This window comes from Danio rerio, chromosome 1, assembly GCF_049306965.1.
Source record: "Danio rerio strain Tuebingen ecotype United States chromosome 1, GRCz12tu, whole genome shotgun sequence".
In the NCBI taxonomy this organism is placed as follows: Eukaryota; Metazoa; Chordata; class Actinopteri; order Cypriniformes; family Danionidae; genus Danio; species Danio rerio.
In genome coordinates, this window is record NC_133176.1 from 53,576,684 (window position 1) to 53,600,006 (window position 23,323).

A 23,323-nucleotide genomic window follows, 5' to 3' on the forward strand; every position below is an offset into this window, starting at 1 on the left:
TAATACATTAAATATAAATGTATTCCATGAATAATTTCTTAATTTGTTTCCTAATATTTAAAAATAACTACATAACATTGCTTTAAATCATAATTATTTTCATTATTTAGCCTGACATGTTTACTGCCCTAAAATATTTAAAATGTTTCTTAAGATAAAATATATTGTGTTCAATGGGGGAAAAGTGTTTTTTTTTTATCCAGACATTTAAAAATATATATATTTTAGAGCAGTAATCACGATACTCTAAAATTGTGATATTTTTGTTTAAGGTTATCATACCGTCAGAATACTTTACCGGCCCATGCCAAGTGCAGAATCTGTGATTTGTTATAACCTGTGTGTACTTAAAATTGAATCACTTTTATATTTTATTATATTTTGTTTTCCTATTATTTGTTTTACATTGATAATTTCAGTCATGGTTATATAATCAATTATAAATCTTAGTTAAAATTAGATTCATATTTTTAATTCCTTTATGTTTATCATTTATTATATTAATCATGTACTAACTTGATTTCTTTATCTTATATATTTCTTATTACTTACTTTGCTTTTAGTGCTTTTTCCATTGTTTAGTCTCATTTTAATGGTGTTTCATGAAATGTTCCTCTCCAATGATATGAGGGTATGCCTCTAATTCAGAGTCTTGTGGTCTGATGCATAATAACATTTGTTATGTTTGTGCTGTTCAGACAAAGTATGAGCGTGCACTGAAACATATGCAACTACGATTATTCAATAAACCCTGCTCTTTAATTATCATCACTTTGTCTCCTGCTTCTGCTCTTATCTGGCTTCCTTCCACCGTCAACACCTATATTGATAGTAGACTGTTATTCAGTTGAATACTGGTTAACAGGTTTGGGTATTGGAAACTCACTAAAGCTGACTTGCTGTCCAAATACCTGGAGAAACTGACATTTCTTTGTGATCTAATACTAGTGCATTGTCCTATATCTGTCGAGTGACAGTATTTACACACACAAAAATCAGATTCATCTACAAAACAAAACAAAACGTTACACTAAATTACTAAAGAGTCATTTAGTAGTAATTTTAGATGCTTAATTTGGGCATCTGTGATCTAAAAATTTTTGGTGATTTCTTGACTTTAATACAAAATAATCCTAAAGAAATCTCGACTGCTGAAAATAAATATTAATTTACATGATTAGTATGCTTAATTAGTATGAGTAAAATGTAATTAATTTGTGTTGTGTATACTGGTTCATCTGCAATTCTTTATTCCCCTGTTTAATCAGTAAAGCACTGTGAGTCTTTGATGCCATCTAGTGGCAGGAAGAGAAAAAAGCTAGCAAAAAAAACACGACCACTCCATCACCTTGCCAGTAAACCAGATCGGGATGAGACACAACCCAAGCCTTCAGCACCCGCCGAAACTTGACATGGCCCTGCGGCGACGACAGCAGCTCATCATATTGGTGACAGCGAGGAATATCCACTTCAATCTGTGTGAAAACACCATAACATAGGCTGAATTAACCATTAAAAACTCAACCAGCAGCCCTGAGTGAACTCGGATCAGAAGGAGCGACACGTTTGCTTCAGAGCTTTTTGAAATATTCGGCAGAGGACAGTCAAATCTTAACAAGCCCAAGACAAACAAACTGAATTATTCAACAGGCTCATGAAAGATTCAGAGTTTCACATCAACTCAATCAGAGGACTATTAAATAAGCACCTAGAAGAGATTCACAGTTCACTTCTCACCTGTCTGTCAGTGGGGATGGGCGTGTCCTTATCGATGGAGTCGTATTTTGATTGGATGTCGCCCTGTGGGTGCATATTAAAGTTGAAATTAAGTTGTATCAAGTGGCTTTAACTACTTATTGTGTTCATGTTTGAATACACAACATTTATGGTGCTACTAAGGAGGGATACAGGTAAGGTTAGAGATTGGTTTGGTGGTATGGGTGGGTTAAGCGTGGGTTAAGGTATAAGGAAAGGCGGCAAAATATATAATTTCGGCATCCATATTGCAATGTGTGCATATGCAATAGCCACATCTCAAAGATTTGCCATTTTGAGCTGACTTTGCAGTGCAATTTTTACACTTACCTGTACCAAATCATAATGAACGCATAGTTTATTTCACTTTTATATTTGCATTAGTGCATTTATCTAAGCTTGTAGTTTGGTTATGACATTGGTCATGCTTTATTTTGATCTTTTATTTTGACTTTATTTTGGTCAGTTTGTTGAATTTAAGTAACATTGCATCTACAAGCCAACTAATTCTCATTAGATTACAAGTAGACTGTTAAGGTTGGGTTAGTGTAAGTTGACATGTACTTACAAAGTTATTTACGTCTGTTTAACAGCAGTATCAACAGACAGTCTACTAATACTCATATGGACCATCAAATTAAAGTGTTACCATTACATGTTATGCATGATTCACTCCCCTACAGCAGGGGTTCCCAAACTTTTCAGCCCACGACCCCCAAAATAACAATGCTAGTGACTCGCGACCCCCAATATCCTCTGAGGTGGTTATAAATACAGAAACTTTGCGTGCAATTGTGTGCACCAATAGACCAAAGTCTATTCTTTGTTTAATTCTTTAATGTATGTCAGTGCTGTAAATGTGTCGCCAGAAGTGAAAATTCATTCCTATCCTTTTTGGCTAAGTCCCTTTATTAATCAGAGGTCGCCACAGCGGAATGAACCGCCAACTTATGCAGCATATGTTTTATGCAGTGGATGCCCTTCCAGCCGCAACCCATCTCTGTGAAACATCCATACACTCTCACACACACTCATACACTACGGATAATTTAGCCTACCCAATTCACCTGTACCGCATGTCTTCGGAGTAAGGGGAAACCGGAGCAACCGGAGGAAACCCACATGCACGCAGGGAGAACATGCAAAGTCCACACAGAAATGCCAACTGACCCTGCCGAGGCTCAAACCAGCGACCTTCTTGCTGTGAGGCGACAGCACTACCTACTGCGCCTCTGCGTCGCCAAAGTGAAAATGTAACTATCAAATTATAGTTAAAATTTTAGCCTATATTCACTGTACAAATACAAAAAAAAACACAAATTGTAATGGTACTGGTAATAAACTGTTAAACTGCCATAATTTGCTTTGCAAAGCCATTAAATATTACTTACTTTCAGAAAAGAACAAGAAAAAACATGAAATTATAAAGAGCTACACAAGCTACGTAGACAGTTAATAAATAAACACAAATTAAAATAGTATTCGTTACAAACAATATTCAAATAGGTTTAAGTTGTGTTTAAAAAAAAGTAATGTTTACTTCATTTGGGGTAAAAAATTAAAAGTTGTGCATTTTAAAATGGAAATAGAGCTAGCATAAACCTAAAAGGCAAAGAAAAGGTGTTTGCTTAAAAGCAAAATGCACATTGACTTCGTGTCAGCATTTGATTGATTGCACACAACATGCAAACACAGGAATCAATAGTCTATTAATGAGCTGAAAATGCCAGGGCTGCTTTTTAGACAGAAAAATGGATCAGCATCATCATCTGATGCAAACGAAAATCAGCTGCCTATTAAAAAGCGGTCATAAAACATCTGGGAAAATTGCACTATATTCCATGGTGTAAACGCAGTGATTGTGTGCGTACCTCAACTCCGAGTAAAGCCGCCCAGGCCAGACCCCTCAGAAGAGGAGGAATGTCAACCCTCGCCTCCTTCCAGATCTGGTTCTTCTTGTAAGGGTATGCCTTTAAAAAAAGCATGCAAACTTTTGTGGCGCTATTACAAGATACCAATATTACACATTATATACACTCACTGGCCACTTTATTAGGTACACCTGTACAACTACTCGTTAACACAAATTTAAAATCAGCCAATCACATGGCAGCAACTCGACGCATTTAGGCATGTAGACATGGTCAAGACGATCTGCTGAAGCCCAAACGTTGTTGTTGCCAGACGGGCTGGTCTGAGTATTTCAGAAACTGCTGATCTACTAGGATTTTCACGAACAACCATCTCTGGGGGGTAACACAGAATGGTCTGAAAAAGAGAAAATATCCAGTGAGCGGCAGTGCTGTGGGCCCTAATGCCTTTTTGATGTCAGAAATCAGAGAAGAATGGCCAGAATGGTTCAAGCAGAGAGAAAGGCAACAGTAACTCAAATAACCACTCTTTACAACAGAGGTAATACAGACGAGCATGTCCAACCTTGAGGCGGATGGGTTACAGCAGCAGAAAACCATACTGGGTGCAACTCCTGTCAGCTAAGAACTGAAGCAACAATTCACACAGGCTCACCAAAATTGGACAATAGAAAATTGGATGAACGTTGCCTGGTTTGATGAGTCTCGATATCTGTTGTGACATTCGGGTGGTCGAGTCAGAATTTGGCTTCAACAACATGAAAGCATGGATCCTTCCTGCCTTGTATCAACGATTCAGGCTAGTGGTGGTGGTGTAATGGTGTGTGGAATTTTTTTTGGCACACTTTGGGCCCATTAGTACCAATTGAGCATTGTGTCAACGCCACAGCCTACCTGAGTATTGTTGCTGACCATTTCCATCCCTTTATGACCACACTTTACCCATCTTCTGATCACTACTTCCAGCAGGATAATACGCTATGTCATCTTAATGTACACAGAAATATTTCCAGTACCTTGTTGAATCTATGCCACGAAGAATTAAGGCAGTTCTGAAGGCAAAAGAGGGTCCAGCCCGGTACTAGTAAGGTGTACCTAATAAAGTGGCCGGTGAGTGTAAAAATATAAAACAATAAAAAATAAATGATACACAACGATAAATCATGATAATTCAAATTAGAAAGAAACAATGTCTTTAAAGAAATCAATATTTCATATTGAGAAACTATACTTTCTATGTAATAGTAGCGTGTGAGCAGTATGTGAAATAATATGAATTATTACTGAACAAAGCGCTCTGCTAACATTGTCAACAAAAAGTAAGGTTTTTAAATAATAAGAAATACTAAATAATTGTGTGCGTGTGTGGGTGTGTTTGTGTGCATATGTGTGTTTGTGTGCATGCGTGTGTGTTGGTGTGTGTGAAGGACCTTGAGCAGTCTGTGGAAGAGGACGATGCGTGTGAGCTGGTACTCGGTGTCTCTCTCTCGGATAATGAGGGGCAGTGTGACGGTGGCAGACAGTTCATTACTGCTGCTGGACTGAGGCAGGCTGCACTGCCTGCGGGACACAACAGACATTACTTGAGCATCAGGCTGACACAGACCGCTGTCAAACAATAACTCAACACAAGATGAGAAGGCTAACGAACGAGGGAACAATTTCTTACTCATCCTCCAATAATGGAAAGTATGTCTCTCCCGCCACATCCTTCAGCCTCTAAAAGCAGACATTAGCAGCGTTTTAGGATGTCAACTCACATTATGTTTTTTTGTTTTTTATTTGTTGAAAATATACCAACCCAAGCTCATTCTGGAAACGTAGCCCCGCGGACGTTTCTGGAGACCGCGATTTACGTGGCCGGAGGTACGTAAAGTCCGCGTTTAGATTTTTTCGAGCGAACGCTGTGGGGCGGTGTGGCGCCGCTCCACCCCTCCTCTTCGCGCTTGCTGTCCGACGGCTCGCCTCCGAGTGGAGGGCTTTCCCGATGCAATCAGTTTGTCCGCTTAGCTCACAGCGTTGCGTCGGCGGAGCGGAGGCCCCGGAGGAGGAGCCGGCTGCGGTGGACGACGACCGGGATCGAGTCCGGGGAACAGCAGGTTCCGGAAATCAGGTAAGACGAAAAACAGAATCCGAAAAATAAGGGCGAGAACGCGGTGGGATCTGAAAACGCGGTCGAAATCGAAGACGAGGGCTTTTGCTTTTTTTTTTTTTTTTCTGGACGGCTTTTGCGAACCGTTGCTCGGGTTTAGGGAAGGAGGAGGAGGAGGAGGAAGAGGAGGGCGGCCGAGTCGGCCGATCCGGCGGCTTTTCGGCGCTTCCGAGAGGCGCCCGAGACGCGAAAAAGCGCACACAGCGGCCTCTCGCGGATCCGCGAAAACAAAAAACGCTCGAATACGTACCTCCCGGGACTTAAATCGCGGTCCGCAGAAACGTCCACGGGGCTACGTTTCCACAATGAGCCCGGGTTGAAATATACATTGGGGAAATAAGTATTGAGCATGTCATGTTTTTTCCTGGTAATAATATTTCTAAAGGAGCTGCTGACATGAAATTGAAATAGATTGAGGAAAAAACCCAAACAAAACAAACATAAAATTAAAACAAATCTGAAAAATTAGTTGTGTAATAACAATAGAACGACACAAGGAGAAAGTACTGAACTACTATAACGTATTTAATATTTCATATTAAAAGCTTTTTTGGTGATGGCAGCTTTAAGAGGCCTCTCATATAGAGAATGAAGTCAAACACATTGCTCAGTTTTTCACAGACTTCAACCGAAAATGCAGTTAAAGGAACATAAAAACATGTGTTGTCATGACTTTTTGTCATAACATTGTTTACAGTGTGTATTTTACATTTGCTAGCAAATACAAGCAAACACGCTTACGTTTCTGAGCTGAAAGAGAGAAAGTGTCACAGTTGTGTCATCCAGGAGGAAGCTTCTGTCCCGGCCCTGTCCAAACGACTCGCCATCCTCCAAAATAAACCTACAGCAAACACATTCGATGATGATGCACTCTTAAGCATTCCTAAAGCTGCCATCAAGTGGTTAAAAGAGACGTATATGTACTTGGGAAGCGTGCAGATGGGTGGTTTGGACTGGATGATCTCCTGATTGGTGAGCTCTTTCTCCAGGTCTCCCCCTGCCAGACACCACAGGTGATAAACCTCATCTATGGCTCTCTCCGACAGGTAGTTCTCTCCATTCTCTGCACAACAGAGCAGCACGGTTATGTACATTCATTTTAGCGTTCACTTGTTCATTTGACTTCATTTACCGTTCACTTGCACAGTGTTTCTCAACCACGTTCCCGGAGAACCAGCAGCACTGCATGTTTTGGATGTCTACTTTGTCTGTTACACCCATCACAGGTATGTCAGTCTCTGCTAATGAGCTGATGATCTGAATCAGGTGTGTTTGGTTAAGGAGACATGAGCTGCGTCCCAAATCGCATACTTATGCACTATTCTATGCCATTTTGTAGTATAAATAGTGTAAGTAGTGCGTTCACACTGAAAACTCTAAAAATAATGAGTGCACTTTAATGACCCGGATGATGCACTCATTCAGCCGCTAAAATGAAGTGTGGAATGATGGACACTTCACGCACTCAACGACCGCAGGTTTGCTTACATAGCGGAAGGGGCGGAGCTATCGGACGCACATGTTGAATAACTTTATTTAGTGATTAGTGATTAGTGATTATAGCGCCTCCCGATGGTGAATGCGGCAATACTCGCTCCAGGTATTATTTGATAATTCGTTCGTTTATTTCACTGATTTGGCAACCGTCAAACGTCATCAGGGAACCGGTTTGAATTTCCGCTTGGTAAAAAAACATTAGTGCTCCATTTGGGACAACACTACATACATATACTATCCTGTTGAGTGTGTAAGTGCATAAGTACATAGTGCATGAGTGCATAGTGCATAGTGTGCCATTTGGGACGCAGCAATGGAAAATGTGCAGAGGTGCTGGTCCTCAAGGAACATGGTTGAGAAACGCTGATTTAGCAGGTGCTTTTGTCCAAAGTGACTTACAGTTAAGGGAGGCATCCAGCGATTCAACAAGAAGAGGCAATACACACAACAAGTGCTAATTATGCAAAGGAACTGTTTGTGCTCAGAGAATTAACTGCTAGAGTCAGAAGTTTTAATAAAGTGACCAGTGCATATACAGAGAAGAGTGTTTCTGCAGGTGGTTTGTCAAGCCCACTCAGCTGTGTGAGGAATACTTTATAAATGCACAATGTTTTTGTATGAAAGTGTCAGATGCAAATGTGTAAAACTGGTGCAAGTGTCAGTTTTTAAGCCTCGTTTATACTCGATGCGTCCGCTAGTTTGCTTGAGTGCATCCGGCAATTGTGACGTCATCGGAGTTTGCGGAGGTTCGCTTTGAGTGCGCGCGAAATGATTTCGGCCGGCGGATCGCATGATTTTTTTTTTTTTAGACTCAAGCATAGTGTGCACGGCCCCACGTTTGATTTGAGTTGAATATGAACCACTTTGAAGAGATTTTGTCTGAAACAGGTACGACCGTACAGACATCTTTATGATCTGTGATCATAGAGATAACCTGATGAACAAGAATTCTTGGCTAGAAATTGCAACAGCTGTGGGAAAGGAGGAAAGTTTTTGTTAAAAGGTTTAAAAAAACCTGAGGGATAAGTTTGCCTGGAGACCCAGGTACACAATTATAGAAAATGTTTTTCCACCTTTAATGGGTTTGACACTGACGTATATGTTTAATTCTGAATTTAAAACAATTTAATCCTCACAAAACTATAATTAAGAAACAAATTATTTCTTTGATAACTGGGAAGGAATATTTGAACCTATCGGTTTACAATATACTGATGCCCTGTTTTTCTAGGCTTTATTGATGATAATGGTCAGGAATGTTGGACCATTATTGCCTTTTTAGCAGAAGTAGAGGATTAAAACTAGCCAGACGATAATGTATGAATTGTTTCGCGGGTTAAGTAAAAAAAAATAAAAAAAAATAAAACAAATCTGTATTTTTAGTAAGCATACTTTTTTTTGCTTTTATTCTTGCCATAATAAAAGATATATTTGTCGAGTAACTCAAGTTCTGTTGTCATTAATATTTTTACTTTAATAGTTAAAACTGTCCGAGATATGGACAAAAGCAAGTGATGCATCAAAGTTTGATAAAAAAAAAAAATCTTGAGTGGTTATAAAAATCTTTATAATCATTTAAATAATTTATAAAAACATTACAAATAATTAGGTGAAAAATATTGAATGATATTATTTATTTGACGTAGTTCCGGAAACTTCTTCTCCGTTTATTCGTCTGACTTTACGGTCAGTTTCTTTTGACCGCCCCCTGTCGTTTTAGGACAACGGCGAACGCATCAAGTTTAAAAGTGTTAAATTAGTGTTAAGCAATTGTAAAATATCCTGTTTTACTCAATTTTTTAAGAGCTTAATTTCAGTTGTCTATGCATTATAGAGTCTTTAATATGGATTTAAAGTGGTACTGAGTAGAGTGAATAGCTTATTGAGAAACTAAGCTACTTTTTATTTTAACACAAGTAGAAATTAGTAATTAAACTACTTTTTGAAGTAACTTTTCCAGAATTTATCTAGATTTCTGATTAAATGGTAATTGGGGGAAATTATATCCAGAGAGGCTAATAATTCAAGAGAGATAATAATTCTGCCTTCAACTGTACTAATCATAGACACCTTTGATAAATGACATTTATTTCATGTATTGTTTATTTATCTGTACTTGATCCAGTCATTACTGTTTTGCTTTTGGCTTACCCAGCATTGTTCATGGTCAGTAATTTTGAAGTCTAATAAGTTGCCTTTTAATCAGGATTCCCACCAATGTCAAATTCTCTAAAACTAAAAAGCTGAATTTCCATGACCTACACTGAATTGAATAACAAGGCACTGGGGCACTGTTGCAAGATTAAAATATTCCCAGATGATGTGAACAGAGCAAATAATTTTTAACAGTATTTCCTATAATATTTTTTTCTTCTGGAGAAAGTTTTATTTGTTTTATTTTGGCTATAAAAGCAGTTTTTAATATATTTAAAACCCCTTTAAGGTCAAAATTATTAACCCCCTTGAGCAATTTATTTTTCCAATTGTCTACAGAACAAACTTTCGTTATACAATAACTTGCATAATTACCCTAACCTGCCTAGTTAACCTAATTAACCTAGTTAAGCCTTTAAATGTCACTTTATGCTGAATACTAGAATTTTGATCTTAAAATATTTAGTAAAATATTATTGACTGTCATCATGGCAAATATAAAATAAATCAGGTTTTAGAAATGAGTCATTAAAACTATTATGTTTAGAAATTTGTCAAATCTTCTTTTCTTTAAACAGAAAATGGGTGGGGGAAATGTACAGGGGGCTAATAATTAAGGAGAGCTAATAATTTTGACTTCGCCTGTACATTTAGCAAACTTGTTTGGTTTGTATTAGATGTAAAACCTGTCAAATTGATCTTACTATCTTTATCCCAGCTCCCCAGTTATTTCTGTTTGGCTATTGACTGGAGCTTTTAGTTACTATATTCTAAAAATCATTTTGTATATGTTTCTGAATATTTAGTACAGAATTTGCACCTCTACAGAGTTCACTGATGTCATCAGGAAGCTGTAGATAAGCACATCGTGGTGAGGCGGAGAACAGATGCACAGGACTCTGATAGGGAGTATACTCAGAAGATATGCTCTCAAACACTGCGTCTCCCAGAAGATCAGAAGGAGTGGGTCTGAAGGACAGAAACAATTAGCAGACACAAATAAGTGTTATTAATCAACCATACTTTTGATCTGCTTGGGTTTTTTAAATATCTATTAATGATTAATACACAGGAAATCAATTCCAGTATCATGATGATTTGATTAGACCAAATCAACAACTTGTGATTCAACATTTAAGATATAAACCAACAAACAAACACTAAATTAAAAACAGCCTATATAAATGAATATATATTTATATATTTACACACACACACACACACACATATATATATATATATATATATATATATATATATATATATATATATATATATATATATATATATATATATATATATATATATTTTTTTTTTTTTTTATTTATTCATTTTCTTGTTGGCTTAGTCCCTTTATTAATCCGAGGTCCCCACAGTGGAATGAACCGCCAACTCATCCAGCACATTTTTATGCAGTGGATGCCCTTCCAGCCACAACCAATCTCTATAAATATATAAATAAATAAATAATTATTAACAGATATATGTTCAAATGTTTCTAAAAGTGATTTTATATCATACAAAGAATATTATATGAATAAATAAACAAATAAATAAATAAATAAATAAATAGAGAAAATCTCCTTTAAAGTTGTCCAAATTAAGATCTTTTCATATATTTAGAGTAGATACTTTACTAAATGTCTTAATAGAACACTTTTTAAAATTATGTTGGCTTGAGAAAGTCAACAAATTGTTATATTATTTAAGCGCATTATTATATTTATTATTATTATTATTATTATTATTACTATTACTATTATTATCATAATTATTATTATTATTATTATTATTATTATTATATTTATTATTATCATCATCATCATCATCATCATCATCATCATTATTATTATTATTATTATTATTATAAATATTATTATTATATTTATTATTAAAGATCTTCGATCTGATGGTTAAAATAAATAATTAATTCCACTGTGGTATGGCCAGATTAATAAAAGGACTAAGCCGAAAAGGAAATGAATGAATGAATGAATTAATTAATTAATTAATTTACAAAATGTCTTTTTTGAACACTTTTTTAAATTATGTTGGCTTGAGAAAATCAACAAATTGTTATATTATTATTCTTATTAATATATTTATTATTATAGATCTGGAATCTGATGGTGAAAATGAATAAATAAACAAATAAATAAACAAACAAACAAACAAACAAACAGATGAATGAAAGATTGAATGAATAAATGAATGAATGAATGAATGAATGAATGAATGAATGAATGAATGAATGAATGAATGAATGAATGAATGAATGAAGAGGTTAATTCCGCTGTAGCGACCCCGGATTAAAAAACGGACAAAGCCGAAAAGAAAATGAATGAATGAATGAATGAATGAACGAACGAATAAATAAACGGAGAAAATTTCCTTTAAAGTAGTCCAAATTAAGTTCTTTTAATTTATTTAGAGTAGACATTTTTCAAAATGTCTTAATAAAACACTATTTTACTTAAATGTTTTTTACCTAATACACAAATTTAGTTTATTTTAAATAATTAGATTTACTTTTTTAGCACATTTACGATCAACAAAAAATCTAAATTCAGTTTAAAACGGTGTCAAAAAGGTTTTGAAAAGTATGAAAAAGAAAAAAAGACATATTAGTGCAATCTTAAAAACGTATCGCTGACAAATGAGTCTTTTTGACTCCTTAAATCCTTATACACAGTTTTTAATATGTCATTAAAAAACAACATTAAATGCACTATTGCTACACTGAGAGACATTTTAGCAGGTGTCGTTTGTAAATCATTAAAAAAAACGTATGATGTCATTAACAAAAAATGAAAGGGGACAAATTGTAGCCATCAACCCTTCAGACTGCAGGAAAAGCTTTAAAAGATGAGAGCGTTTCTTTCAATAAAGGAAGGATGAAGCATATGGACAGGTTACCGTTTTGAAGGGAGAAACGTCAGGCATTTCCTCAATAAAGCCTGCACGTTTTCAGGCAGATCCTGGGAGAATGACGAAGACAAGAATATTAGTCAAGCATCAAACCCTGATAAATCAGCACTATCTGTCATTCCCGCTATAAACTCCACTGAAAAGTCGAGTTTTATGAGGACATTTGGAAGACATTAGCCGTCCCGCCAGTGTGTGTTCAGCGTCAAGCTAAGAAGAGTTTGTCTGAGAGGTTTCCAAGTAAACATTTTAAAGCTAAACCCTGTTGAGAGGAAACCTCTGAGATAAAGCAGTTGTCACCGTGTACTTTCTGTCCTAAAAGTAAGTAAAAGGTTTTGAAAAAAACACAATCAAATTGAGATACAGAATTATTGTCAATCTTTTTTTAATATTTCCCAAATGATGTTTAACAGAGCAAGTCAATTTTCACAGTATGTCAGATAATATTTTTTCTTCTGGAGAAAGTCTTATTAGTTTTATTTCGGCTAGAATGAAAGCAGTTTTTAATTTTTCTGAAGTCATTTTAAGGTCAATATTAGTAGCCCCCTTGAGTAATTATTTTTTGATAGTCTACAGAACAAACCATCATTATACAATACTTTGCCTAAATTACCCTAACCAGCCTAGTTAACCTAATTAACCTAGTTAAGCCTTTAAATGTCACTTTAAGCTGTATAGAAGTGTCTTGAAAAATATCTAGTCAAATATTATTTACTGTCATCATGACAAAGATAAAATAAATCAGTTATTAGAGATGAGTTATTAAAACTATTATGATTAGAAATTTGTTTATAAACTGTTAAACAGAAAAAAGGAAACAGGGGCTAAAATTCTGGCTCCAACTGTTTATCTCTGTAAGTAAAGTAGACAGTCTACTAAGATGCATATAGACTGACCTTAATTGTGTCTATGCACCCGTGTTCCTCGGCTAATACTGTAATGATGTCATCCATGCACCCTGTTAAGGAAACATCAGAGATATTGCAGTAGTGAAGAGTGTTTCAAAGGGAAATGGACTGAAAATAAAATACACTATTTATTGTGTACTTGAACATACCTAAGGTGATGATGAACTTCATTCTCTCGCTGATGTCTATGTTCTGCAGAATCTGCCTTCCCTATTGAACATTGCAAAGCACATGACAACACAGAGCCAATCAGAATCATTGTGGGGGTGACGGTTAAATAGTCAAATTTACCAAACAAGCAAAATACTTTCTATACTTATAAATAATAGCCATCTTTACTTTCATCATATATCATTCTTTTCATCCATCCACAATTTCATGCATCCATCTATAATTTTTCCATCCATCTATGCATTCACCCATCAATTCATCCATCCACCCATGCTTCTATCCATCTATCCCAGTGGTTCTCAAACTGTGGTACGTGTACCACTAGTGGTACGCAGGCTTCCTTCTAGTGGTACGCGGAGGAATGAAATATGTCATGTACATGCTACACACATTTCTAAATTGATCAAAAATGATGTATATAATATGCCATATATGACACATAGCCTATATTTCTGAGGTAATATACCACGTTTTTTAACTGTGCAGAGTTGTAGCTGCTTTACTGGGCCTACTATGCTACTGTATATCAATGCTGCTTATTTTGGTGGTAAATTTTTTTCTGAGGTGGCACTTGATGAAAAAAGTTTGAGAGCCACTGATCTATCCTATATGTCCTAAAAGCAATCTGAAAGGAAGTTGTCGCTCCTTTCGTCTATCAATCCATTTGGGAAATATTTAAAAGAGAAACAAAAAAAATAATAATAATAAAAAAATCACAGGAGGGTTAATAATTTTGACTGAGTGTTAACTGTAACATTTAAACATGTTTTCATTTGTAACCCAAGTGCACTACATGCACCCTAAATGATTCATATATTGTTTTAAACACACACACACACAGATAATTAGTATTAAAGTAAAAGTTTGCTTCAGTTCTGGATGAGCTGCATTGAGTTCATACCACACAGAGTTCAAACAGAAGCACCCCGAGAGACCAGACGTCAGTTTTGGGCCCTGAAGGCTGCGGGGCCTCATTGATGGAGGGCTCGCTGGAATAGAAACAGCCCTGAGCAATAACCTCCGGAGGCAGGTAAGATGGATACCTACAGAAACACAGAGATATGGGTGTTGGAAAGGTTTTGCAGAGTGCAGATGGGCTCCTTGTGATGACAGATAACAAAAAGACGGGAAAAAAAATCGCAACCGGATATTACAAGACATGAGGGCTCCTAGTTGTGCCACTCCGCCATGTTATTTATGAAGCCGCTTTGATATCCTGGATCTGCTTTTGATCAAAACAAAGACGATGCACATCTAATGTTAGCTCATCTTTCTTTATTATGAGAGAACAGCGTGACCCATTGATCTTTTTTTCCCTCGCTCTCCATGAATGCTGATGGTTCAGTTCTGTGCGTCTTAAAGAGACGGCGCACAAGATTTAAAGCTCACCCTGACTTTGTGCTCCACTTTAATGATGCTGAGATGTTATCAGAACCCTTATATAGACTCTAAAGCACATGAGTTTTTATTTTGAGGGATACGCTTCGAACAAATGGAAAAGATTATGGACGAATGACGTACCCAATTGGGAAGTCGACATCTGCTCCATGGTCGGTCATATGATACAGGCCAAATTTGGCCAGCTTCACTTTATCCTGTAGAGTTTGTGAAAGAAAGGAAATGTTAATTAGAAGCTGATCATCCTGATAAACATTATGTCAATGTTAATATTTGTTGGGTTTGAAGTTAGTTTATATTTTAATATTTCAGTTATTAAAGATCTTACAATATAGCTGTATAATGTTTCAGTAACAATAAAAAGGATCATAATAAAAAAAAAGTATTGACAAAACAAATTCAGATTAAAACAAATAAATATGATTTTTAGGTTAATTAAAATTAAATAATATGCACTAATTAATTAAATAAAATTAAAAAAATATATATGGTATTTAGGTTAATTAAACATAGTTTAAATAATAAAACCTAATGAATAAATAAATTGAATACAATCAACAAAACAAATACGGATTACAACTAATAGATATGATTTTTAAGTTAATTAAAATAAATTACTTAATAAACACTAATGAATCAATTTATTTACATCAAATCAACAACACAAATATGGATTACAACTATTAAATATTTTAAGTTAATTAAAATATGGTAAATAATAAACACAAATCAATATAATTTCAATGAAATGTAATTAACAAATACAAATAACAATTAGATATAATTTATAAGTTAATTTGAATAAATTTAGTATTAAACACTGATAAATTGTATTTAATCAACAAATAATAATAATTTTAAGTTAAGGCTATTTAAAAATAATTACAATAATAAACACTTATAAATTAAATTATTGATTAATTAATTATTATTATTGATTATAATTTATATATTAAAGAATATAAATTAAATTAAATAAACAAAACAAGTACAGGTTCCAACAATTAGATATGATTTAAGATAATTAAAATAAAAAAATATTGAGCACTAATAAATAAAATTAATTTAAAAACAAATTACATTACTTAAATATGATTTTAAGCTATACATGTTATAATAAATAATAAACAATAATGATTATAAATTATATGTAATTAAATGAACAAATACAATATTAAAAAGTATAAAAACGAAAGATTAAAAAATAAACTAAATTAACAAATACAAGTTACATCAATAAACATGATCTATAGTTTATTACAATAAATTAAATAATAAAGACAATTAAATTTAATTCAATCTAATTAAACTACTAAATTTAATTAAATAAATGAAATAAAATATGGATTACAACAATTAGCTATGATTTTAAGTTATTCAAAACAAATAAATATTTAACACTAATAAATTAAAATAAATGAACACATACAACTTACAACAAATAAATATGATTTAAGTTAAATTAAATGTATTAAATTAACAAATTCAAAATGTAACAATTTAATAGATTTAATAGATGGTAATTAAAATAAACTAAATAATAATTATACAATAAATAATAATTATACAATAAAATAATTATTGTTATACAGCATCATAAAAAAGTGCTGCTATAATGATGTGATGTAAACAAAACAAAACAAAACAAAACAAAACAAAACAAAACAAAACAAAACAAAACAAAACAAAACAAAACAAAACAAAACAAAACAAAACAAAACAAAACAAAACAACTGGGACTATGCAAATAAATTCCACTTACCGCACGATCTAGGAGGACATTGTTAGGAGATAAAGCGCGATGCACCATCCCGTGCTTATTCATGAACTCCAATCCTTCCAGCACTTCATAGGCAACCTGTAGCACCTTCTCTGGACTAGCAAAAGAAACAAAAACCACCAAAGATAACATTTTATTCACCCTGCTTTTATGTCTTTTGTCTTTATTTTTATTCCTTTCTATAGTTCTGTTTTTCTATAGTTTGTTTTTTTTATGATGCAGTAAAGCACTTCAGCCAGTCTTGTGGCTGTTTGTAACATACTACACAAATGAAGTCAACTTGAACTTGAAGCTAACTCTATTTACGGTGTCTTCAACAACATAACAGCAGCTTTCCAATTTCTATAAAAAAAAAGTTGGTAAATGAACACATTATTGAGTAGAGGAAACCCATTTTTGATATTTTTTATAAGATAAATGACAATAAATGTCACAAATAAAACATTAGGACATTATGAATATACACCATCCACTAGCATATATATTGAAATTATTAGCACACATAAATCTATTTAAATGCCACTCATTCATAATCAAATGTCACATTTAGACAGTAGATGGCAGAACAAGAGCAGTTTATATGTGTGGTCTGACCTGTTAAAATCAGTTATTGGAAAGCACTGCACTAGTTTAGTTGTGCTCAGTAACATACTGCATGAAAACAGCAGAGCTGAATGTGAAAGAGACTGCATTTGTCTGCTTTCAATTGAAGACAGAGGACAAAAAGAGAGAGAGAGAGAGTGAGAGCGCCTGCCTGCCTGCACAAACACAGACTTCTGGGACAATATGACCTCGAAAACAAATGCCTTATGGGAATAAATGTTTATGCCATTTAATAAACAAAAAGTGGGAATGGTTATTCGCAATCCTAAAATGAGATCTGAGTGCTTTTTGTTAAGCTAAAGCCTTTGTAAATAGAAATGCACAGAAACAATATACACTCACCGGCCACTTTATTAGGTACACCTGTCCAACTGCTCGTTAATGCAAATTTCTAATCAGCCAATCACAATGAAGCAGCTCAATGCATTTAGACATGTAGACATGGACTGTTTCTCAATTCCAAGAACGCTGAGAATAGACTTGCGTTCTTGTGCAGACCGTTCTTACCAAGTTCCCTTGGAAAAACTAACTTGTCCTGTTAAAAATGAGATGGTGCTGTCTTCCTGATGGTCACATGACCTTAACACGTTTTTAATAGTAAGTATTTAAACATTACAACATTCATACCATTTATTGTTTCCCCCTTTTTCACAATATATACTATGCATAAAGACTTTACATGTGTTGCAAAGTACAAATAAAGCTAATTTTAATACGAATATCAGCAAATAAACACCCTTAATGTGTTTATGCCTTTATTAGGATTGTCATGGTAATGTTTATATTCACCGTTTCATTTAGGGAAACTCCTGAGGTAAATAAGTTATATCTCTGAACTTTAATATTAAATCTATATAAAATGCTGCACTTTCCACCTCATTTACTCATCCATAATGTCTTCTGGGACTTCTCGAGTAAGTTTTCCGCTTAAGTCTGCATCGATGTGTCCTCTATATCAAGAACACATTCGGGAAGTTTTACGCGTCCTCCGTTCTTGCGCTCTTGAGTCTTGGAACTGAACTTTGGCAGTTGATGATGACGTTAGACGAGAACACGAGGACGCAAGATTGCTGAGGAATGCATATTGAGAAACAGCCATGGTCTAGATCAGGGGTTCCCAAACTTTTTAGCTTGCGACCCCCAAAATAACAATGCTAGTGACTCGCGACCCCCAATATCCTCTGAGGTGGTTATATATACAGAAACCTCGCATGCAATAGCGCACACACACCAATAGACCCAAGTTTATTCTTTATTTTTTATCTATAACAGAGCTGTAAATGTGCCAGAAAGTTTATCCTGATGTTATAAAATCAATCTGCTGCATCTGACGCCATTGGTGTGTCTTTAAAATATATGTAATTACACCAGGGGTCGCAATCCAATAGAACTAGTAACTATAAGCTACTGTAGTAACTATATAGTATATATTAACTATAAACAACAATTTTTCTCTTCAGTAGTTTATTGATAAAATATGGTCATTCTTATGGTTTAACATAAATAAATAGATTTTTGGAAATCACCAGGCGACCCCCCTTTATTGTCTCGCGACCCCTTGGGGGGTCCCGACCGCCACTTTGAGAACCACTGGTCTAGATCAGTCTAGATCTTAAACTGTGGTACATGTACCACTAGTGGTACAAGGGCTTCCTTCTAGTGGTAAGCTGAGGAATCAAATATGTCATATGTACATGCTACATATATTTCAAAATTTATCAAAAATGATTTATATATGTATATGATGACAAATAGCTTATATTTCCAAGGTCCAGGCAGCATTAATACTTTACATTTAAGTAACAAGTTTTATTTTTACTTTTTAGAAACAATGACCTTTCATTTTGAACTTTTAAAAGCATGTTTTAATTTAAACGTTTTGTTTTTATTTGTTTTTTGTTTGTTTTTTCCACATATAACACAGCACAGTGTTAATGTTCTAACTATTTATAATGTTTAAAATGGCTGACAATAATAAATATTTTTAATAATCATAAATCTGCTTTATTTTTGAAGTGTGCAGCTGCTTCATCGGGTCTAATACGCTACTGTATTTCAATACTGCTTATTATGGTGTCACTTGGAAAGACAATTCTTTTCTGAGGTGGTACTTGATGAAAAACGTTTGAGAACCACTGGTCTAGATGATCTGCTGCTGTTCAAACCGAGCATCAGAATGGAGAGGAAAGGTGATTTAAGTGACTTGGAACATGGCGTGGTTGTTGGTGCCAGACGGCTGGTCAGAGTATTTCAGAAACTGCTGATCTACTGGGATTTTTCACGCACAACCGCCTTAAGGGTTTACAGAGAATATATCCAGTGAGTGGCAGTTCAGTGGGAAAAAAATGGCTTATTGATGACAGAGGTCAGAGGAGAATAACTAGACTGCGTCTTTGGAAACCGGAGTACCCGGAGCACTAGAGATGCGCGGATCAGCTGAAATGACACCCGAATCCGCAGCTTTATACTAATCATCCACCCGCCACGCACCCGCACATATAGTTTTATAGTATCTGATATATGTATCCGCACCCAAGCTGCACCCGATCATCACTTTAATAATTTCATTCTTTGTTTTAGGCATGATGATAAGTCAGTGTGGATATTAACAGCAGATTCAGTGAGCTTTTTTATCTATGAGTGTAAAATAATACATTAGTCGTAAACGTTTTTAAATGAATATTTATTTATAAAAACAAAAGATTGTCTTCAGACAACATTTTCTTAATTTTCAAATAAATACAGAAAGTAAAAATAAGACATTTTAGCTTTTACAGATACAGAAACAAGATAACAAAAAGGGTGCCACTTCAGCCTAAACGGCAGCCTAAACGGTTATGTTTACTTGGCCTTTTTCTTTGCACTGTGCTAAAACAGAACAGCACCTACTGTCCCTGGATTCAGGCGATTCCACCTCACCTCCAAAATGTGGCCAGTTGCACTGAATGAACAAGATTATCCCCGCAAGGCGCTGTAGTCGTGGAAATAAGTGATCTTGTTTCTCCCAGAAGGATAGCAGATTTTCCTCTGATGACTCCTCTAACTGAAACTTTGAACAGTAGGCTACTCAAGCGCTTCATCTATTATTTTGGGCGTCTCATCTTACTATTCTGCAAAGCCCACTCTCTGCTTTTTCGCTGGTCCACTGCCATGTCCCGCTACATCCACCCGCAATTAATCGTAATGTATTTTTTTTGTTACACGACCTGCCCGACCCACGGATTATCCGCAGGATATATCTGCGGATATAACCGCCATCCGCGCATCACTACGGAGCACACAGGAACGTGAACTGGCCCAGCCGGGACTCAAACCAGTGACCATCTTGCTGTGAGGCGACAGTGCTAGCTATTGAACCACCATGCTGCCCCTATAATGAACCAATCATTAAATACAATCAAGGTGGTAAATAAAGTGCTCAAGCACTTTTCCAGGAAAAACTGCTGCTTTCTTTGTCAGACAAACATCTTCAAGCACTACATTGTGACGATTTAATGATCTGGATGATGAAAAGCATGCTTCTTTGAAGAAGAAATCAGGATAGATTGTTCAACGGGGTGGTGAAACATTGCTGGACAGATTGGCCTGATTGGAAATTATGAGTGGATGTTTTGTATTTGGTCTAAAAATGGAAGCTTCGCTGGCTTCAATCAGTTGTTTGTGTCCTCCGTCTTGTTTTTCAGTTATTTTTAGTAACATTCGCTCAGCAAATACACCGAAAGAAAGTCTTTGATAGTGAGCTGCTGTCACATTGGCTCAATTTACACCTGCCAGTAACATTCATCACTTTCTTATACTCTGAAACCAATCATGCCAATATTAATACAACATATTGACCTAAATATACGGGCCAAAGATAACACACACGACGATCAAATGCTTTCAGAATACTAAAGGCTTTCCAAAAAACTGGCCACATGAAGAATTTGACAACGGTGTCAATGGCTTCCACATGAGAGGATACAAACCACTAATGAATCTCAGAGCAAATATATATATATGTTAAGCTATGAGTCTGCTGACCTGATGATGTGAAACAGACTAAAAATTATATTAAAAAGCCAATAAAACTAGTCAGTGAATGAATTCTGAAAGTGTGGGCTGTTCAAATGTGCCTTTCAGAAAATATTGTGACAATGCAGATGGTGGTATCGCATTATTTTACTAAAGAAAAATCCCTACTGGATTCACAATATTCAAGATTCATTAATTAATACTTAAAGTCTAGGCGTAAAGTCTAAAGCTCATGGCACAAAAGCATTTAGAGTGTTTAAGAGAAGACCTTAGTTTAGCCAATGATGTGCTTTAGTTAATTCCAATGACTGTAAAAAATATGGACGACGCGACAGCCCCTTTTCCCATTGAACGCCTTGAGGGCAAAACGCCTGCTTGACGGGCACAAACTGTCGCAAAAGACTGCTGAAATTGGAGCCTTGACATGCGCAGAAGGACTGTCTGATGGAGCCAGAGGAGGAGCCGCGAAAATGAGTCGAGCTTCCAACCAAAGGCTTTATGTAAAATCAACCACGCCCCCCAAACTTCTCAGCATGCGTTTGCTGTCATATCAACACAAATGGATGTAATAACGTTAACAAATATGAGGGTTTTATATATTCAATCGCGGCAGCTCCGGGCCGCAGCGCATAGCCTACTCGCGGCGTCGCCGGCTACTTCCGGCTCGCATGCGGCAGCGCCGGCTCACTCGGCCGCCGCATCTGGCTCGATTGACTCGGGCTGGAATCGGGCAGTGAGTCCAGGCATCCGGAGTAGGTCCAGCAGAGGTAGTCAGTCTGAGCTCTGAGGGGTAAGTCTCCGTCAGGCGAGAATCTAGCTGAAACTGGCTCGAGTGTATTTTGCTATCTGGGTGGCTAGGCGTACGTGTATCAGCAAACTAATAAAGCCCGAAAAAATCCCTGACCTTAGCGAATAAACAGTTTCCACCAGGATCATGTATGTCAGAAACTGTAGTTTACTGCTGAACTCATTTTGTCATGGTAAAATAACACGGAAATCGAATAATAACACTTCAGTCTCCTGCCGAAGCTCAGACGTGCTGCTTTGAGAAACTGTCAATCACAGCTGTCAATCACGATGACACGCCCAGCATTAAATTACTGCTAAAAACAAACTGTTTACAAAAATGAAGATCTGCACCTATTTCAGCACAATAACCAGTGCCTTAATCGACCAGAACCATCTTTCAGGACATTTTATTGCAAGTGTAATAAATTTTTTAATTTGGGCTCAAGTCTCCTTCATTAACACGGAGGAGGCGGGCTTTATGACTTGTACTGCAGCCAGCCCCCAGGGGGCGATCTAACGGCCGAGACCTTCACTTAAACGCAGGCTTGCGGCACACTTGGTTAATTCACATGACATGCTGTGATTTTCTGTAGCGCGATTTCTGACAGACTGCCATTTATTGTGAGTTGTTGCTAAATGCAAATGTAAAAGTCAATAAAAAACAAAATATCAACTCATGTCAAATCCACAAAAAAATCTGCAACATCACCTCTAGTATGATATAATGACATTCATTCATTTACTTGTCGTTTTAATTATCATAATGCATGCGGTAGAGGGTTAAAAACAGCCACAAGACTGACCAAAGTGCTGTACGTAAGACAGAGTAAAATATAGAGACAATTATAGAAACATAGAGGTAAAACCAAGAGAAACAACAGAAGAAATTTTAAAATAAAGCAACCGACAGAACTCCAGGGTGGTTCAAAAAGAAAAGATTCAACCACAACTTTGAAAATCTGCATTTAATTAAAGAAACATGATGGAACGAATTAATAATTAATCAATGTGAAGAGTACTTCAAGTTCATAGATGTTCAATATGATCTCCTCCAGACACTCGAGTGGCATCAACCCGAAAGTTGTGGAATTCTTTTTGAATCGCCCTGTATTATAATATTAATATTAAATAGCCAAAATGAACAGGTAAGTTTTCAAGAGTGATTTACAAATATATAGTGATGGTGCTGTTCTAATCTCAAGGGGCTAATTGTTTCACAACCACAGACTCACCATAGACAAAGCTCTGTTCTCTCTACGTTTCCTTCTGGACAGTTTTGTTCACTCAATCTTAAAGATCTTACGGG

At 35.7% G+C, this 23,323-nt stretch overlaps 1 protein-coding gene across 3 annotated transcripts in view; it reads right to left on the reverse strand.

The window, feature by feature from the left end:
• The window catches only part of tbck (TBC1 domain containing kinase), a 173,733-nt gene that overhangs the window by 62,091 nt on the left and 88,319 nt on the right, over positions 1 to 23,323 (reverse strand). For all 3 annotated transcript variants that reach the window (XM_073949181.1, XM_005160101.5, NM_001080637.2), the window contains 14 exons: positions 16,594 to 16,708; positions 14,955 to 15,028; positions 14,335 to 14,476; positions 13,412 to 13,472; positions 13,251 to 13,312; positions 12,346 to 12,407; positions 10,250 to 10,398; positions 6,703 to 6,841; positions 6,520 to 6,619; positions 5,296 to 5,345; positions 5,057 to 5,186; positions 3,627 to 3,725; positions 1,738 to 1,800; positions 1,349 to 1,475 (listed from right to left, as the gene is read on the reverse strand). In XM_073949181.1, coding sequence (XP_073805282.1) covers positions 1,349 to 1,475; positions 1,738 to 1,800; positions 3,627 to 3,725; positions 5,057 to 5,186; positions 5,296 to 5,345; positions 6,520 to 6,619; positions 6,703 to 6,841; positions 10,250 to 10,398; positions 12,346 to 12,407; positions 13,251 to 13,312; positions 13,412 to 13,472; positions 14,335 to 14,476; positions 14,955 to 15,028; positions 16,594 to 16,708 — 1,373 coding nt within the window. The remainder of the gene's footprint in view (positions 1 to 1,348; positions 1,476 to 1,737; positions 1,801 to 3,626; positions 3,726 to 5,056; positions 5,187 to 5,295; positions 5,346 to 6,519; positions 6,620 to 6,702; positions 6,842 to 10,249; positions 10,399 to 12,345; positions 12,408 to 13,250; positions 13,313 to 13,411; positions 13,473 to 14,334; positions 14,477 to 14,954; positions 15,029 to 16,593; positions 16,709 to 23,323) is intronic.